At 43.1% G+C, this 15392-nt stretch overlaps 1 protein-coding gene across 1 annotated transcript in view; it reads left to right on the top strand.

Moving 5' to 3' along the window:
• The window catches only part of SPATA18 (spermatogenesis associated 18), a 152600-nt gene that overhangs the window by 483 nt on the left and 136725 nt on the right, over positions 1-15392 (top strand). The window contains exons 2-5 of the mRNA XM_029234707.1: positions 6789-6894; positions 7014-7129; positions 8547-8659; positions 13828-13923. Coding sequence (XP_029090540.1) covers positions 6789-6894; positions 7014-7129; positions 8547-8659; positions 13828-13923 — 431 coding nt within the window. The remainder of the gene's footprint in view (positions 1-6788; positions 6895-7013; positions 7130-8546; positions 8660-13827; positions 13924-15392) is intronic.

The raw sequence follows: 15392 nt of genomic DNA, 5'->3' as shown, positions 1-15392 counted from the left end.
CCTCCTCTTGCCTTTCCTCAAGTCTCCCACCCTGGGGATAACTTGTGGTTGTATCAGAATGGATTTTTATAAATATACACCCAGGAGTTAGTACCCAGAAATCAGTGAAACGGGCAGTTGTTAATGTTGCGGGTTTCACTTGTGTTCTGGTCTGCATGGCAAGTAAGGCACAGTTTCAACACCAGGGCAGATTTCAGAAGGCCTGTTGCCAAGGCATGTGTAAGCCCATATTCTCTCATCAAACCCAGAAGGGTTCTTCAAATCTCCTCAGTCCCCACCCCCACTCCAGCTCCAGTTAATCTCCACCACCCAGAGAGTAGAACTCCAGTGCTGAATTTTGCTTCGGTTGGTCTGTCTTAAAAAGGGGAGTCCTATTTTCACACAGCAAGTAGAACAGGGAGGCAGAGAGAGCTGGGGGGACACGGAATCAGTCCCCCTAGCTTCTAGGTCTGGCTCTGCATAGAACTAGCTGAACCATTTGGGACAACTTATTTAACCTCTGGGTCTCAGTACCTCCCCTGCTAAATGGGAGACTGGAATTAGATGATAGGTAAAGTTGCTTTCTAGATCTTAAAGTTTTGAGTCTAGATCAGCTTGTTTCTGAAATTCTACCAGGAAAAATGCAACTGGTTGCTATCATGAGTCCCTGGGCTTTCCTATCCACCCTCTAACCAGGGCTCATGGGACGAGGGGAGTTCAAAGCATAGCTACAGCTTTCTCCTTAGCCTTCCTTCCTAGGGTTTACCCCCTTCGCGCACATTTAAAGAACCAGCACTGATTATTCCTTCTCCACCGAGATTGCAGGAAAACTAAAATTCACCTCTAGCACAAAGCCTTGGATTCCCCTTAGCAGCTACCTTTAAAAGTGGCTACTTGTTACCTAGTCTCAGAAGGTTGAGAATAACAAGTCCTATACATGTATTCACCCTTCTTAAAACTCCCTCTTACAAGAAAAAATGTTTTTCTTGCTTGTGGTCTAAATTAACTCTGAATACTAAAAAGTGTATTCAGTTTGTCACTAGACAATATTTAACACAAATGATACTAGTAGTGGCTGGACCAAATTAAATGATTGCTTTGAAAATACCTGTAAGTACTGAGAAATGCCAAAGTTTATTGCACTTTCCCTTCTCACTGACACTGGTGAATCCCATTCCTCTGTTCTCACTGAAACCATTTTAATCTAGATTCTTCACCTGTCCCACCCCGCCCCCTAAAACACACACACACACACACACACACACACACACACACACACACATGAATAGTAGAGACTGCACTCTAAGAGATCAATGGCTTTCCAAATTTTGTGGCCATTCCCTGGGCAACATCATTTCTCCTCAATTCTTTGGCGTCTCTGTCACATTTGACTCTCGACACCCCTATTCTTCTAAGGCTCTAATAATTTGCCTCCTTGCCTCACCCACTCCCCTCTTGTAACTGTTCTTCAAGGGCCAGACTTTAGAAATCTTCTCTTCTACCTCCATTCCTGCTTCATCTCTTACTCCTATGCTGATCATCTCATATCTATATTCAGGTCCTATTCTCATCTGAGCTCTCTCTTCTCCAACTGTACATTGGACATTTTCAGTTGTGCTATTGTCATCTCAAAGTCAAATCAGCCTAAGACTGACCCTAGCCTCTCCCATGCCCCAAACACCAACTTCTTTCCTAACTTAATAGTCTTTATCATGACATACTCCACTTTCTTCTCACCAGCAGAATCTGTGGGTACCAGTTGTAAATTCATGCAGAACCTGATCACTTTCCACCACCCCTGCTGCTGCCACCCTTGTCCACCTTTGGTCATCTTTTATTTGGATCATTAAAAAAATAACCCAAAGTGATTCTTCTAAATGTCAAGTCAGATCAGGTTACTCCTCTGGCAAAACTCTCCAAAGTTCCTGTCTCAGAAAAAGAGTTCCTACAATGGCCATCAAGCTCCTATACAACTGTGGTCCTTTAAATTCTGTGATGTCATCTCTTACCCTCTCCCTTGCTCAACCACTCCAGCAATACTGGCAGTCTTAGAGCAAAGCTGTCCAACAGAACTTTCTATGATGACAGACGTATTCTGTATCTATATCTATATCTATATCTATACCTATACCTGCACTGTCCAATATGGTGGCCATTGGGCACTTGAACTCTGGCAAGTGCAAACTGAGGAACTGAATTTTTTTTTTTTTTTGCGGTACGCGGGCCTCTCACTGTTGTGGCCTCTCCCATTGCGGAGCACAGGCTCTGGACGCGCAGGCTCAGCGGCCATAGCTCACGGGCCCAGCCACTCTGCGGCATGTGGGATCTTCCCAGACCGGGGCACGAACCCATGTCCCCTGCATCGGCAGGCGGACTCTCAACCACTGCGCCACCAGGGAAGCCCTCCAATCCAATTTTTATACAGCTGTACAGGGGATCGTTTTGCAGGGGCTCCTCATTCCCCCTACCAGTGATTCTCAACGCAGGTAAAGCCCTATGCCCTGGGACAGTGTTTTTAAAACTTACCCATAGAAATGAATGCATTTTATATCACGACATAGCACACATACACCCTTATATAACTGAAGTAAAGGTTCATAAATAATTCTTCTCTTTAGTAATTGTGATATACTCTGTTTTCTTTTTCATTAATTTTTTTAGGGGGAGCTGGATGAGACTCACTAAATCAATATCATTTCCCATTAACGTTGTGGTCTTGGTTACACCTACAAATCATCTAGAAAGCTTTTTAAGCTTTCTAATGCCCAGATCCCACACTAGAGCAATTAGAATTTTTAAGAGTGGGAGCCCACAAGGCTCCTCGGGTGAAGGCTTTCCTGAATCTTCCTGGCTTCTTACCACTTCCTCCTTTGAGCCTCACCTCTGAATTCTGGACCTACCTTTATTATAGCAGGCAGTACTCGATTTTGCATTCATTTACATGTTTATCTGAGACTATAAATTCCTTGGGGGCACGAGACTATCTTGGGTCCCTAGCACCCAGCATACCGTAGCCTCCTCCATAAAGATTTGTTGAGAACGTAAATGCATGAGTGAAGCAGAGAATAAACCATCTTCTTTGGCTTCCTCGTTCTTCATCCTTCTTTCTGGCTGTCCTCTTATTTCTTACTGCTCTTGCTTTGTTTTTCATTCACTGGTCCCTCTTCCTCAGCCCACTTCTGAAACAGTCAAATTGCCCTCTGTCCCGCCCTCAGCCCCCTCCCCACTCTCCCCTCTCGATGGGCCCTCCTCTGTGCACGTGGCTTCCATTCTTCCTCTGCTGGAGGCTTCCAAAGCTGCACCTCTAACCCTCACCTCTTTTCTGAGATCCAGATGACTTTCCAACGGCTTTTGGTAAAGCTTCGTGTTAGAGAGCTCGGCTCCAGTTCCAGAAGCTGCAAGGATGGGTTTAGGTTCCAGCTGAACCACCATGTCTTCCAAATTACTTAAGAGCTTTGTCTTCCTCATTAGTGAATTCGAGATGATGGATGGTGTCCAATTTGTAGGGTTGTTTTGAGGATTAAATGAAACGTTTAAACATGTATTTAAAGCTCTTAGCACAGTGCCTGGCTGGCAAAGGGTAGGTGCTCAGTAATGGTTACATACTCTCACTGGACTTCTCTATCTGAAGCTCCTTCAAACCCTTTAAACTCTCTGAAAACAGTATCTTCCTTCTCATACCTCTTACCTGTTTCCAAACATCCTGACTTCCTCCTCAGGTAATGCTAGAATCAGTGGGACCTTGCCTGATACAGATGTAATTTGGGGGCTGGGAAGGACTCTTAGGGGACCCTTGTCTTTGCCACAGCTCTCAGCGTCTCTCAGCCAGACAGCTACTACCATCTCACAGGACTCGCTCTCTAATCCAAATTATCTGGTCTGTTTCTGCCAGAGTAATTCTTGTAAAATCAAAGCAAATCTTCCACTCTTCCTCTCTTAACACTCTGCAAGGCTTTATCCCATTTTCCTGGATAGGAAATGGGATCAGAGAGGTTAAATAACCTGTGTAGGATCACACAGGACCGTGGCAGGTAGCAGGGCTGAGGTACTCAGGTCTGCTTGACTCCCAAGCCCCTTCTCTGTCCACTTAGCACATGGCATGATCTAGCCAGAGGGCAAATGGCTGTAAGTGGGGAATTGAAGTTCACTGTGGTAAGTGCAGGAATAAAACAGCAAGGGCAAGGAGCTGCTGGTTCAATGAGGAAGGAATGGAGAGAGCTGTTCAGACTGTGGGTTCCATATGTTCTGATCATGTCAATATTATGCTAAGTCACTCACTTGCTCACTCATTCATCAAATATTTTGAGCCCTTCGATTTGCTATGGATACTAGTGATGATTGATACAAACATGAGAAAGACAAAGTCTTTAAAAAAAAACTCAGTCAAAACCAAACCAGGGAATTCCCTGGCGGTCCAGCGGTTAGGATTCCACACTTCCACTACAGGGGGCCCAGGTTCGATCCCTGGTCGGGGAACTAAGATCCCCCAAACCGTGCAGCGAGGCCAAACAATAAACAAACAAAAGAACCCCAACCCAAACAAAAATACTTAGTCTTGTAAGGAGAAGGGGATAGAAAGATGAGACAGAAGAAGAAATGGCTACAACAGAAATCAATGCTACAACAGAGCTAGTCCCCAGGTACCGTTAACCAGGCATGGAAGGTAAACCAGCAGCTTCCTCCCAGTTACAAGAAGTCCATTCCATCTGGACTGCTTACCAGGCCTCCTGGGCCCTCCAGGATCTCTCCTGCCAACCTTTCTGACCACCTGTCCTCTGCCACATGTACCTACTTCTGGTTCAATTTTGCCAGGCTCCTTCCTGCCGTTGGGCCTTTGCCCTTGCTGTTCCCACAGCCTGACCTGCTCTTTCCCTGGTGTTCTGCATCCGGAACTTAGCTCCAGTGTCTCATCCTCAGAGAGGCCTCCCTGAGCGCCCTCCTCATTCACACTTTGTCACATCATCCAGTCCTTCTCCTCTTCCTCCCGGCACGAATCATGATCCAAAAGTCACTATAGTTTAGTAGTTAAGAGCATGGGCTCTGAAACCAGGTCTCAGTTCCGGCATTTTACTAAAGTAAACTTGGCCATGTTATTTAACCTCTCTGGGTCTCAGTTTTCTCATCTGAAAATGGGGATGATGACAAAGGCCCTCCTAATCTCCTAGAGTACTATAGTGGGGTTAACTGAGTTTACGTATGTAAAGCATTAACAGTGCCTGGCATTTGTGGGGGATGTAATAAAGCCACAGTGAGTGAATCGCCTCATTTTCATTCATCAACCCAATACATATTGAGTTTGAATACAGAGAGACAATAGAATGCAGGGCTGGGAATGCAACAGTGGACAGGCCAGGCATATCCTCTGTCCACAAGAGCTTACTGCCTGTCTGAACCATTTCCCTTGTTGACACAGATCTGCATTTTACTTGTAAACTTTTACCTAGAGGTCATCTGAACCTTTCCTCTTCATTCCAGTTTCTAGCTCCCACTTCCTGCCTCGGGATTCATAGTACCCAGAAGGTACCCGCTGCTAGTGCCTTATTATGGCTTGAGGTCACACATAAATCTATGCATTTTTACACCCACACAATTGGTTGCTTGTAGTTGCGTTCATTCCTTTGGAGTTAGAATCAGTTAGAGGTTTGGCTAACGAGGAATTGGTGAAAGGTCACCAAGGAGATGAGAAAAGCAGAAAAAGAGCTGAGAGGTCTACCTCTTAGCTGCTTCTTTCTGGGGACAGACTTTCCCCAAGTCTGCCTAATTTCTTCTCACCTAGATTTCACTTTGTCTTGGAAGCCTTCCCTGACTTTCTAAGACAATGGGCTCTTGAATAGACCTTGTGCTCATCCCTATAGTAAGACTTCATTCCACTGCAGGGTAACTGTCTACCCTCCTCTCTCTCCCACTTGTCTGGCTCACCGTGTGGCCTGGGCCATCTTTTTGGTCTTATTCTCCATTGTATCCTCAAACCAGCAATACCTTCTTATTGTTAGCAAGTAGTGCCCTTTATGCACGTATTGAACTTAGGTAGAGGGTAAGAACCAGTAAAGTGGGTAAGTTAGGAGGCAGTGATTTATATTGTGTTACAAAAGGACTATTTACTTTTTTTTTTTGCGGTACGCGGGCCTCTCACTGTTGTGGCCTCTCCCGTTGCGGAGCACAGGCTCCGGACGCGCAGGCTCAGCGGCCATGGCTCACGGGCCCAGCCGCTCTGCCGCATGTGGGATCTTCCCGGAACGGGGCACGAACCCGTGTCCCCCGCATCGGCAGGCAGATTCTCAACCACTGCGCCACCAGGGAAGCCCAGGACTATTTACTTTTAAAAGAAGTTTTTGCAGGGTTCCATTGAGTAGGGAGTCAGGGTTATTGCTATAAAAAGAACCCCCAAGTTTCAGTGGCTAATGCCCACCAAAAAACTTTCTCAGTGATGTGACAGTTCAATTCAAGTGTTCAGTTAGCAACCTTCTAAATCCTGTGGCTCCACCATCTCTTATGCCCTTGGGGTCCTCTGCATTTGGCTAGTAGACGTGGGGAGAGAGGAAGAAGACAATCATTCAGGACAATCACATTACTTCCCATCCCTAACAGGGACCGGTTTGCACAGCTGCACTGACCGCTAGGGAAGCTGGGGAAAGCAGTCTAGTGGGTGCCCAGGAGGAGAGGGAAGTGCATTTTGTGAGCACACAGCAGTCTCTGCCCTGGGAGCACACCCGAGCCAGCTGGCCCTGTGTAAAGTGAAGTGCTTGATCACCTGCAGTGGGTCCCAGAATAAGGAAATTGCACTGATGTCTACTGTTCTGGCTTTGCAGACGAACTCATGTGATCAAAATCTAAATCGTTGCCTCGAACTCATTGAACAAGTCGCCAAAGTGCAGGGACAACTCTTTGGGATCTTCACTACAGCAGCCCAAGAAGGTGAGAATGGCCCATGCATCCCCGTCTTTGCTTTCTTTTCTTTGTCCCTTCTCTGTGCTCTCTGACTGGGTTGCTGTGGTTGGATTTCTCTCACTGACCTGATTTGTGGATTCTTCTAGGAGGACATTATGATGGTGTGGAAACAATCAAATCACGCCTTTTGCCTTGGCTGGAGGCCTCCTTTACTGCCGCTTCCCTAGGAAAACCTGTCGACAGCAAGGTCCCCTCTCTACAGGTAGGGATGCTAAAGGATCCTCCTAGGTGTTCAGCACCGATCAGGCTCTGGGGACTCAAACATATGTAAGACATGGTTTTTACCTAGTGAGGGGCTCAACTCTAGTTAGTGAATTGAGACATGGGTCGAAAAGGTGAGTTTCTATATACAGTAATACGTGGCATAATGAATTAAACTTCCTCCTAAGACAGATCGGCATTAAAATCTCAGCCTTGCCTACTTACTGGTGGTATGGCTTCAGGCAACTCAATAAGCCCCTGCTTCCTCAGCTGTGAAAAGGTCCTGGTGATGATCTGCATCTGGGACATTGCTGGGCCCACACTAGGCACTAAATAGTAACTTTTAAACAACAAGTTAGCCACCCAGACAGGGTACCACCGGGCGGAGTCAGAAGAGAAAGAGATCATTAGATGGGGGAAAGCTCAGTATTCTGAAAGAGTAAAATAAAACTAATTGGAAACTTCCAAGATAAGAAGAAAACTCAATTCTGGTAGATTGATCATGAGTGTCATCATTTGTGGTTGATACTGGTGGTTTCCATGTGACAGTGGCAGTGTTTTAACAGTTGAGGACCAGACTGGAAACAGAAGGCATACTTTGCTTAAGGCGCTGGTATCACTATGTCTGGATAGGCAAAACATTTGTAACCTTGACTTTAAATGTTTATATGGATTTACATAAATTCCTTTCAAGAACTGAACCATTTAGAGCAGGCCGTTCTAAGCAAGAGGGCCTTATGAGGTAGTGCCCAAAGGATTCCTGCTTAGAGATCACTGGACAGAATCCTAGCCTATCTTCTATGGTCCTGGGTAGGTTGTCCAACCTGTTAGGTCTCAGTTTCCTCATCTGTTATATGGAAACAATGCTTTTGCTGACCTAACAGGGTCACTGTGAGAGTTAAACGTGATAAACCTGCGAAACAACTTACATGTAGTAAGGGCTCTGGAGACATCAGTTGTTATTAAACAAATTTTTTATGTGGGGATTTTCATATGCCTCTTAGATTTTTAGCCCCTGTGGATGTTATTTTGGGTATAAAGATGTAGGATGATATTTCACTGTCTTTTTTAAAAATCTGAGGTATCATTTACCTGTAGTGAAAACCATAGGTTGGTGAATTTTGACAAATGGATATATTCTTGTAAGTCACACCACTATCAAGATATAAAACATTTCCATCACTTCAGAGCATTCCCTTATGCCACTTCCCAGTCCCCTCCTTCCACCCTCAGGGCAACCACTCTTCTGATTTTTGTCACTCTCCATTAATTTTGCCTGCATGGGAAATTCATGAAGATGGAACTATACATTACGTGCCGTTTTGTACTTGACTTCTTTTTTCCAGCGTAGTGTTTTTGCAATCTGCCCATGCAGTTTCATGTATTCAGACTCTGTTTTGATTTGTGTACCATTCCAGGACACGTTTGATAAGGACGGACATAAAGAGTTTGGCGCTCGGGATCGGGACATACAACAATTAGATGCTGATTTGAATGCAACTCGTAATCAACTCAACCAGGTTCAAGACGAGTAAGAGGAATGCAAGTTATTTTCTTCCAAAAAGAATTGCTTGTTCTTAACTTAATTTTTAAGTTTGAAAGGAGAATACTGGCTCATGTAAAATGTAGACATTTGCAAATAAGTCATATGATGTGTGTGTGTGTGTGTGTGTGTGTGTGTGTGTGTGTATGTGTTGGGAGGCAGTGTCTTTGAATTTGGGGACAGGATTCCTATATTACATTATGATCCCTAAGACCCTGGTCCCCTTGGCTTCATTCCTGGGGCTCCTCCTTTTCCATAGGCCCACTATCAGTCCATATGTATGAAAGAGAAAGATTGTTGCATGAAAATCTAACTTTGGGGAGGAAAATAAGAAAAGAGGCAGAAGAGGAAGGGTTAAAGAGTGAAAGATCAGGTAAAGAGAAAAATTAAGAGAAAGAGAGAAAAAGTAAGATGAAGCAGCCTGCATCTATCTGTCTGTTAGGGGTTATACATGCCTAACTGAGAATCATTCAAGATTTTGGAATAACTTTTAGATATAAAAATGTATTTTTAAAAAGTTAAGCAATGTCTGGCAGTAACAGATCTCAGATGTATGCTGTGTGCAAAGCCAGGGTAGCAAGTTCAAGGAATCACTGCAAAGAAAATTGCAAACTTTGGGTTGTACTTGAGGGAGATAGACAAATGTGATGCAGCTGCTTTTAACATATCTAATAAAAATCCATCAGTAAGGTGTTTCTCCTATCACAGCATTGCTCCATGGCTGACATGTAGAGGATGGCAAGGGATTCTTTTGTCACTAGTTAAGGCTTGTGATGGAATAGGGTATGGCATTCTGCCTTGTTCTCTGATTAGATTTCCTTCTAAGGAAAACATCTCTATTGATTGATTTAATTTTGTCCGATTATAAAAGTAATACACATTTCCTTTGTCAAAATGCATATAACAAATAAAAGTATAAAGATGAAAATCGACCGTTAGTTCATGCCTGTTAACATTTTGGCATATTTTACTCCAGACATTTTTCCTTTCTCACACACACACACGGTAACAGGGTTACCTCTACACACTCCCATTCATTTTTCCAACTGGAACCACTGTCAGTGTGTAGTTTTACAGCTGCAGCAGTCAAAATTTACAAATGAACTGTGCAAAATGCCTAATTCCTCTGAATTCGTATGACTTATTTCAACTAACGTCAACTGATTTGGAGAGGGGTAAGAAGGAACCTTAAATCTGCCACTTCTTTTCTGGTTTATCGTAGTTCGTTTTGTGTAAATATTCAGTTAATTCCAAGTTCTGTTTGGGGCTGTGTTTGCCCTTTCAAGGGGTCTCATTGTCCTCCTCCTTCCTTAGACAGGTGTCTAGGGGTGAAGGGCTGTTTCCGTGCTCTCCTGGTGATGGAGGAGAGGGGCTTTTTGTCTTGTACTGCCCTCTGGGTTCTTGCTGCCTTGGTTCTACCTGGGCACTGGAGTCTTGTGCTGATGGGCGCTGAATTGTGGCTCATCTGGTTAAGTTTCCTCACGCATTCGCTGGCCCCTGCTGCTGCCTCCATTTGCCTCTGGTTGTGAGGCAAAGCTTCGCGACTTTGCTGATTCTTGTCTTCAGTCAGAATCCGTAGGAGCCAGGAATTCCTACCTGCCTCTCTTGTCACTATGGCTGTGTAGTTACCCATCAGGGCCATCATGGACCAAAAACGATGATTGCACGCTTTTTTTTTTTTTTTTTTGCAGTACGCGGGCCTCTCACTGTTGTGACCTCTCCCGTTGTGGAGCACAGGCTCTGGACACACAGGCTCAGCAGCCATGGCTCACAGGCCCAGCCGCTCCGCAGCACGTGGGATTTTCCCGGACTGGGGCACAAACCCGTGTCCCCTGCATTGGCAGGAGGACTCTCAACCACTGAGCCACCAGGGAAGCCCTGCACGCTTTTTTTAAAAAAGCTTTTTATTTGGAAATAATTTCAAATACAGAAAATTTGCAAGAATAGTACTAAGAACACCCATATACCCTTTCACAGTCCCCTTGTCCTGTTTGCTTTATCATTTTTTAATTAATTAAATTTATTTATTTTGGGCTGTGTTGGGTCTTCGTTGCTGCATGCAGGCTTTCTCTAGTTGCAGCAAGCGGGGGCTACTCTTCATTGCAGTATGCGTGCTTTTCATTGTGGTGGCTTCTCTTGTTGAGGAGCACGGGGTCTAGGCATGCAGGCTTCAGTAGTGGCGCACGGGCTCAGTAGTTGTGGCACACAGGCTTAGTTGCTCCGCGGCATGTACGATCTTCCCGGACCAGGGCTCGAACCTGTTTCCCCTGCACTGGCAGGCGGATTCTTAACCACTGCGCCATCAGGGAAGTCCCTGCTTTATCATTTGTATGTATACTTTCCCTATCTGTATACACACTGCCCTCCGCCATTTGAAAGTTGCACACAGGAAGGTGATTTTCCCTTTTGCTTTTCCCTGTTTTTGTTTTTTAACCCACGTGTGGTTCATGTTCCATTTTTTAAGGCATCAGAAATGATGGAGGCTGTTCCCCACATTCTATGGTAGCCAGCTCTCTCCTCCACTACTCTGCCTACCTGTCTCTAAATCCAGGGTGCTACCTAATGTGGAATGAGGGGCCCACCCCAGGAGGTTCCCATGTCTAACCCCGTGGAGACCAGTTTAGCTGTGACTCAGTTGCAAAGGTGCAAATTCCAATAGAGTGCTGAATGGGGACAGGTCTGCTCAGGTTTGACGAGCCCTAGACGAGGGAAGACTGCTGGATTTTATGTTGGGACTCTGGTTAGAAATCTCACCTGTCCTCATTTCCTATATCCAATCTATTAGAACATCCAGTGGAATCTACCTCCTAAACGTCTCCCACACATGCTCCTTTCTATTCTACTACCACTGCCCTCATTCAAGTCGCTGTTACCTTTTGCCTCAGCCAGTTGCCTTCCAACTGGCTTCCCTGGGTCCATTCTTGCTGTATTACAACTCATTCTCCACACAGCAAATATAGATATACTTTTATTGTAGCAAGTCACCCTCTGGCTTAAAAGCTGTTAGTTGCTTCTTTTAGTACTTAGAAAAAAATTCTAAATTCCTTCCCAGGGCTCTCCCAGCCCTGCGTGATCTGACCCTACCTCTTGTCCACCCTCATCTCATGCCAAGTTCTCCTAGTCTTCTGTCTACTTCCTCACCTTGAGGCCTTTGCCTGTGCTTTTTCAGAGAAATGGAAGTCTTCTGCTGGCTCTTGGCATGGCTGGCTTTTTCTTGTCCTTTAGGTCTCAGCTTAAATGTGACTTTCTCAGAGTCTGCGACCACTATACATTGAATGGTCTTTCCTCTCCCTCTCCTCTAATTCTCTTTCACAATCATCTAAGAATAGCACTTATTGCAAGTTGGAACTTTGAAAAATTTGTGTGAATATTTATGATCCAGTAGACTGGAAGCTCCAAAGGGTTACTGTCCGGTATCGCTATTCTGACAGTTGTATCTCCAGCATCTAGCATTGTAAATTCTCTATAACTTGCTCAATGAATGAATAAATCCATAACAAAAAATAAATATGTTAGCCTGCTTAAAACAATGCTTGTCACATGAAGGTATCTCCTTTCTTCTCTCTGTATATCATCCAAGGGGGCCAAGTTTGCATATATATTTGCTTGTATATATATGTGCTCACACATGTATGCCATGTCTCGAGAGAAAAAAACCTGATTACCGTTCACACTCTTGTTTCTTTCTTGGTCTTTTTTCTTCTTTTAATTTTCCACTGTTTTCTCTTGATAAAAATGTTCATTTTCCCATATATACTTTAAAAAATCTATAACATATTCACATTGAAATTAAATCACAGCAATTTCCTTACAATAGCCAGCATCCCTATCGTGAAGTTATTGCTCCTCTGGTTTTATTTTAGACTTCAGACATTTCATTCATGCATTCATTCATTCAGTTTTTCCGTTTTTTAAAAAAATCTATATGACAGGTACTGTTTTAGGAGCTGGGGATAAAGAGATGAATAAAATAAAATCTTTGCCTTCAAGTAGTTCACAGTGTGTTTGTAATGAGATTACAGATGTGAACAAGTGTCGGAGGAGCTCAGGAGAAGGGAAGACAAACTTTTCTTGAGAGTCAGGTGTGGCCTTTGGAGAGGCACTCATTGGATGAGTGGGCGTTTGTTAGAAGAGAAGGGGATGAGATGGAATTTGGGGAAACGCACACCACCTCCTGCATTGCTTCATCAGATCTGTGCAGAATTGATAGGGATCCTGCCGTCCCATTATTTCTCAGTCTGCCTCACTGTATAGGGGAGGCCAGTGTTTGACCTTCCATGCTTCCATCCAAGTGTAGGGAGGAAGACTGGTGTGAGTTTGGATAGCAGTTGCAATCTCTTAGCTTCAGAACTACTGTGATGGAAGATACTTGGTGTTCCAGGGGTGCAAGGTCAGAGAAGTCCAAAAACCTTTGCCAATCCACAATCTCTCACTGTACTAGGACAACCTCATTGAGAACCATTGGTCTTCATCCAATGGCATCCATCACATTCTCATTTCCTAAAGAAATAGTACGATTTATTATGATTTGTCTACAACAAGGAGAGTCCTTGAAACCAACAAGGACTAAGCTAGTTGAAAACTCAGGAAAACTGTGCTCAATTAGTGGTGGAAGTCAGAGGCAGGAAGACACGAAGTACTTGGTAGTCGAGTGTAATTGTGGATTACTTTTTTATAGGCGGGCAAATAATTTTTCTATATTTAGTAAATCTGGGAAAATTAAGTCAAATGCAACTCTACAGTGCAAAGTAATAAGAATAGGTATTAGTATATTACAGAAAAATGGAGATTTTATAGAGAGGCAACCTGGGGATTCGGTGTAATTAGAGCAGATGAATTAGGAGGGTGAGAAGGAGAAACTGAACAAGTTTGTCTTTTACATTCTAATACCAGTAATTATTACCTAGTCTTTTAGAGGTAGTAGCTCTGTAATTTCTTTGTGTTTGACATCGAGGAAAGATGCTAGCATGTTTTTGCATACTAGTGTGCCATAATATTTGTAATATCATCTAATTGAATGCAGATGTCTTATAATTCGATGTTGTGTATATTGAATTTATATCATACGGCAAAAGTTCCCAACAGAACCTATGCCTTGATTTAGAAAGTCTGCCAATTTTGGAAAATCTGTCTTTAGTTACTGATTTCTCTTACAGTATGGCTGAAACTGAAAAGACTCTTAAAGAAACCAAGAACAGATCGGCCATATCCCTTCTGACTGCAGAGGGGGAAATAAATCAGCTAAGAAAGCAGTAAGAAAAAAAAAAAATGACAGGATTATTGCAGGTTGCTGATTAACTCCTGAATTTAGCTTTTTTTAGTGCTCCATTACAATACGAAAGAATCTGTCCATAAAGATGAAAGGCAGCAATGTTTTTATTAATGTTTTATATATTTTTCTTACTACAAAACAGTACTTACCCACTATAGAAAATCTTCAAAGTACAACATGGTAGAAAGGAACCTTAGCCCTCATAATTCCAGAGCCAGTTACTGTCACAATTTGCTATTTCTTCCAATTAGTACGTTAAAAATAAAGTTAAGACAACAAAATGTAAGTATACAGTTGTGGACCCCATTTTTTCATTCAACATTATTTTTCTCTATTACTAAGAAAAAATAAAGCAGAGCTTAGTCTTAAATAGGTACCTCATATTTCCTCATTTGGGTACTTCCCTAACATGGAATATTTACTTTGATGCCAATTTTCAACATTGGAAATAATTTTTTGTGGCCAATCTTAGTTTAAATTTCAGATTATCCTCTAAAGATAAATTTCTAGAAGGGGAAAATAAACACTGATCCTTTAAGGGTATACTTTTTTCAATCTTAACTTTGATTTTTTTTTCCCCAAAAAAGAGCAAATGGGAGTTGCAGTAAAAAAAAAAAAATATATATATATATATATATATATATACACACACACATACGTATGTACATACCTTTCTATTGCCTTCATACATGTTCCAATTGTTCTGATTTCTTCAGGAACATCCATAAATTTTAGCTTGGAGCACTAATCTCATTTCCTAGTTGATATAGCTTCTCAAATTCTTTGAGCATATTACTCAGCAATTCCCTATCGCACCAATTCTGTTCTTTACTGTTTCTAGGGCAGCTTTTAATTCTGCTATTGCATTTTTAGCTTTTCTACATCCTTCTTAATCTTACGCCTTCCCTTCTCTTCTTACACCATTGTTATTTTCATCACAGCATGTTCTCTTCTTATGGCTTTTGCTCCCTTGTATGATGGCCATACTTCTTTTTATTAATGAGGATGCCAGTTTTATTTCTAAAGCTTTACTCCTTTCCATAGTAGTACATTATTTTCGTAGGTCCACACTTCTGCTTGGTGGTGTGGATGGATGTTACTCAATTTCCACTGCAGTTTCCCCCCACATTCCATCTGTTCAGAGAATAGAAGAGCTAGTGAGAATAGATTATCTCTTTGACCAGCTTCTGGACTAGGTTTTGGAGATCACAGGCTTCCAGAGTTTTGTGCAGTGAAGCCGTCCAACGTAGAATAGTATGTCTCTGCTTTGCCTCTGCAGAGACTTCATGACTCTGCCCACTCTGCTTTGGCTAGAGGATTTGCATGCCTATCTTTTCTTCAGGAGCCTTTTTCCATGCAAGCTACAGACATGAAGTGGCACCCTGACCCTGGCAATTCTGCTCTTTGTTCATTTGTGTTTGATCCCCTGTATTTCCATCCGAGTTTCCC

This window comes from Monodon monoceros, unplaced genomic scaffold, assembly GCF_005190385.1.
Source record: "Monodon monoceros isolate NGI ecotype Baffin Bay Population unplaced genomic scaffold, NGI_Narwhal_1 Super_Scaffold_20, whole genome shotgun sequence".
Classification (NCBI taxonomy): domain Eukaryota; kingdom Metazoa; phylum Chordata; class Mammalia; order Artiodactyla; family Monodontidae; genus Monodon; species Monodon monoceros.
Note: the sequence above shows the minus strand (reverse complement) of the source record. Positions and strands in the feature narration are given on the sequence as shown.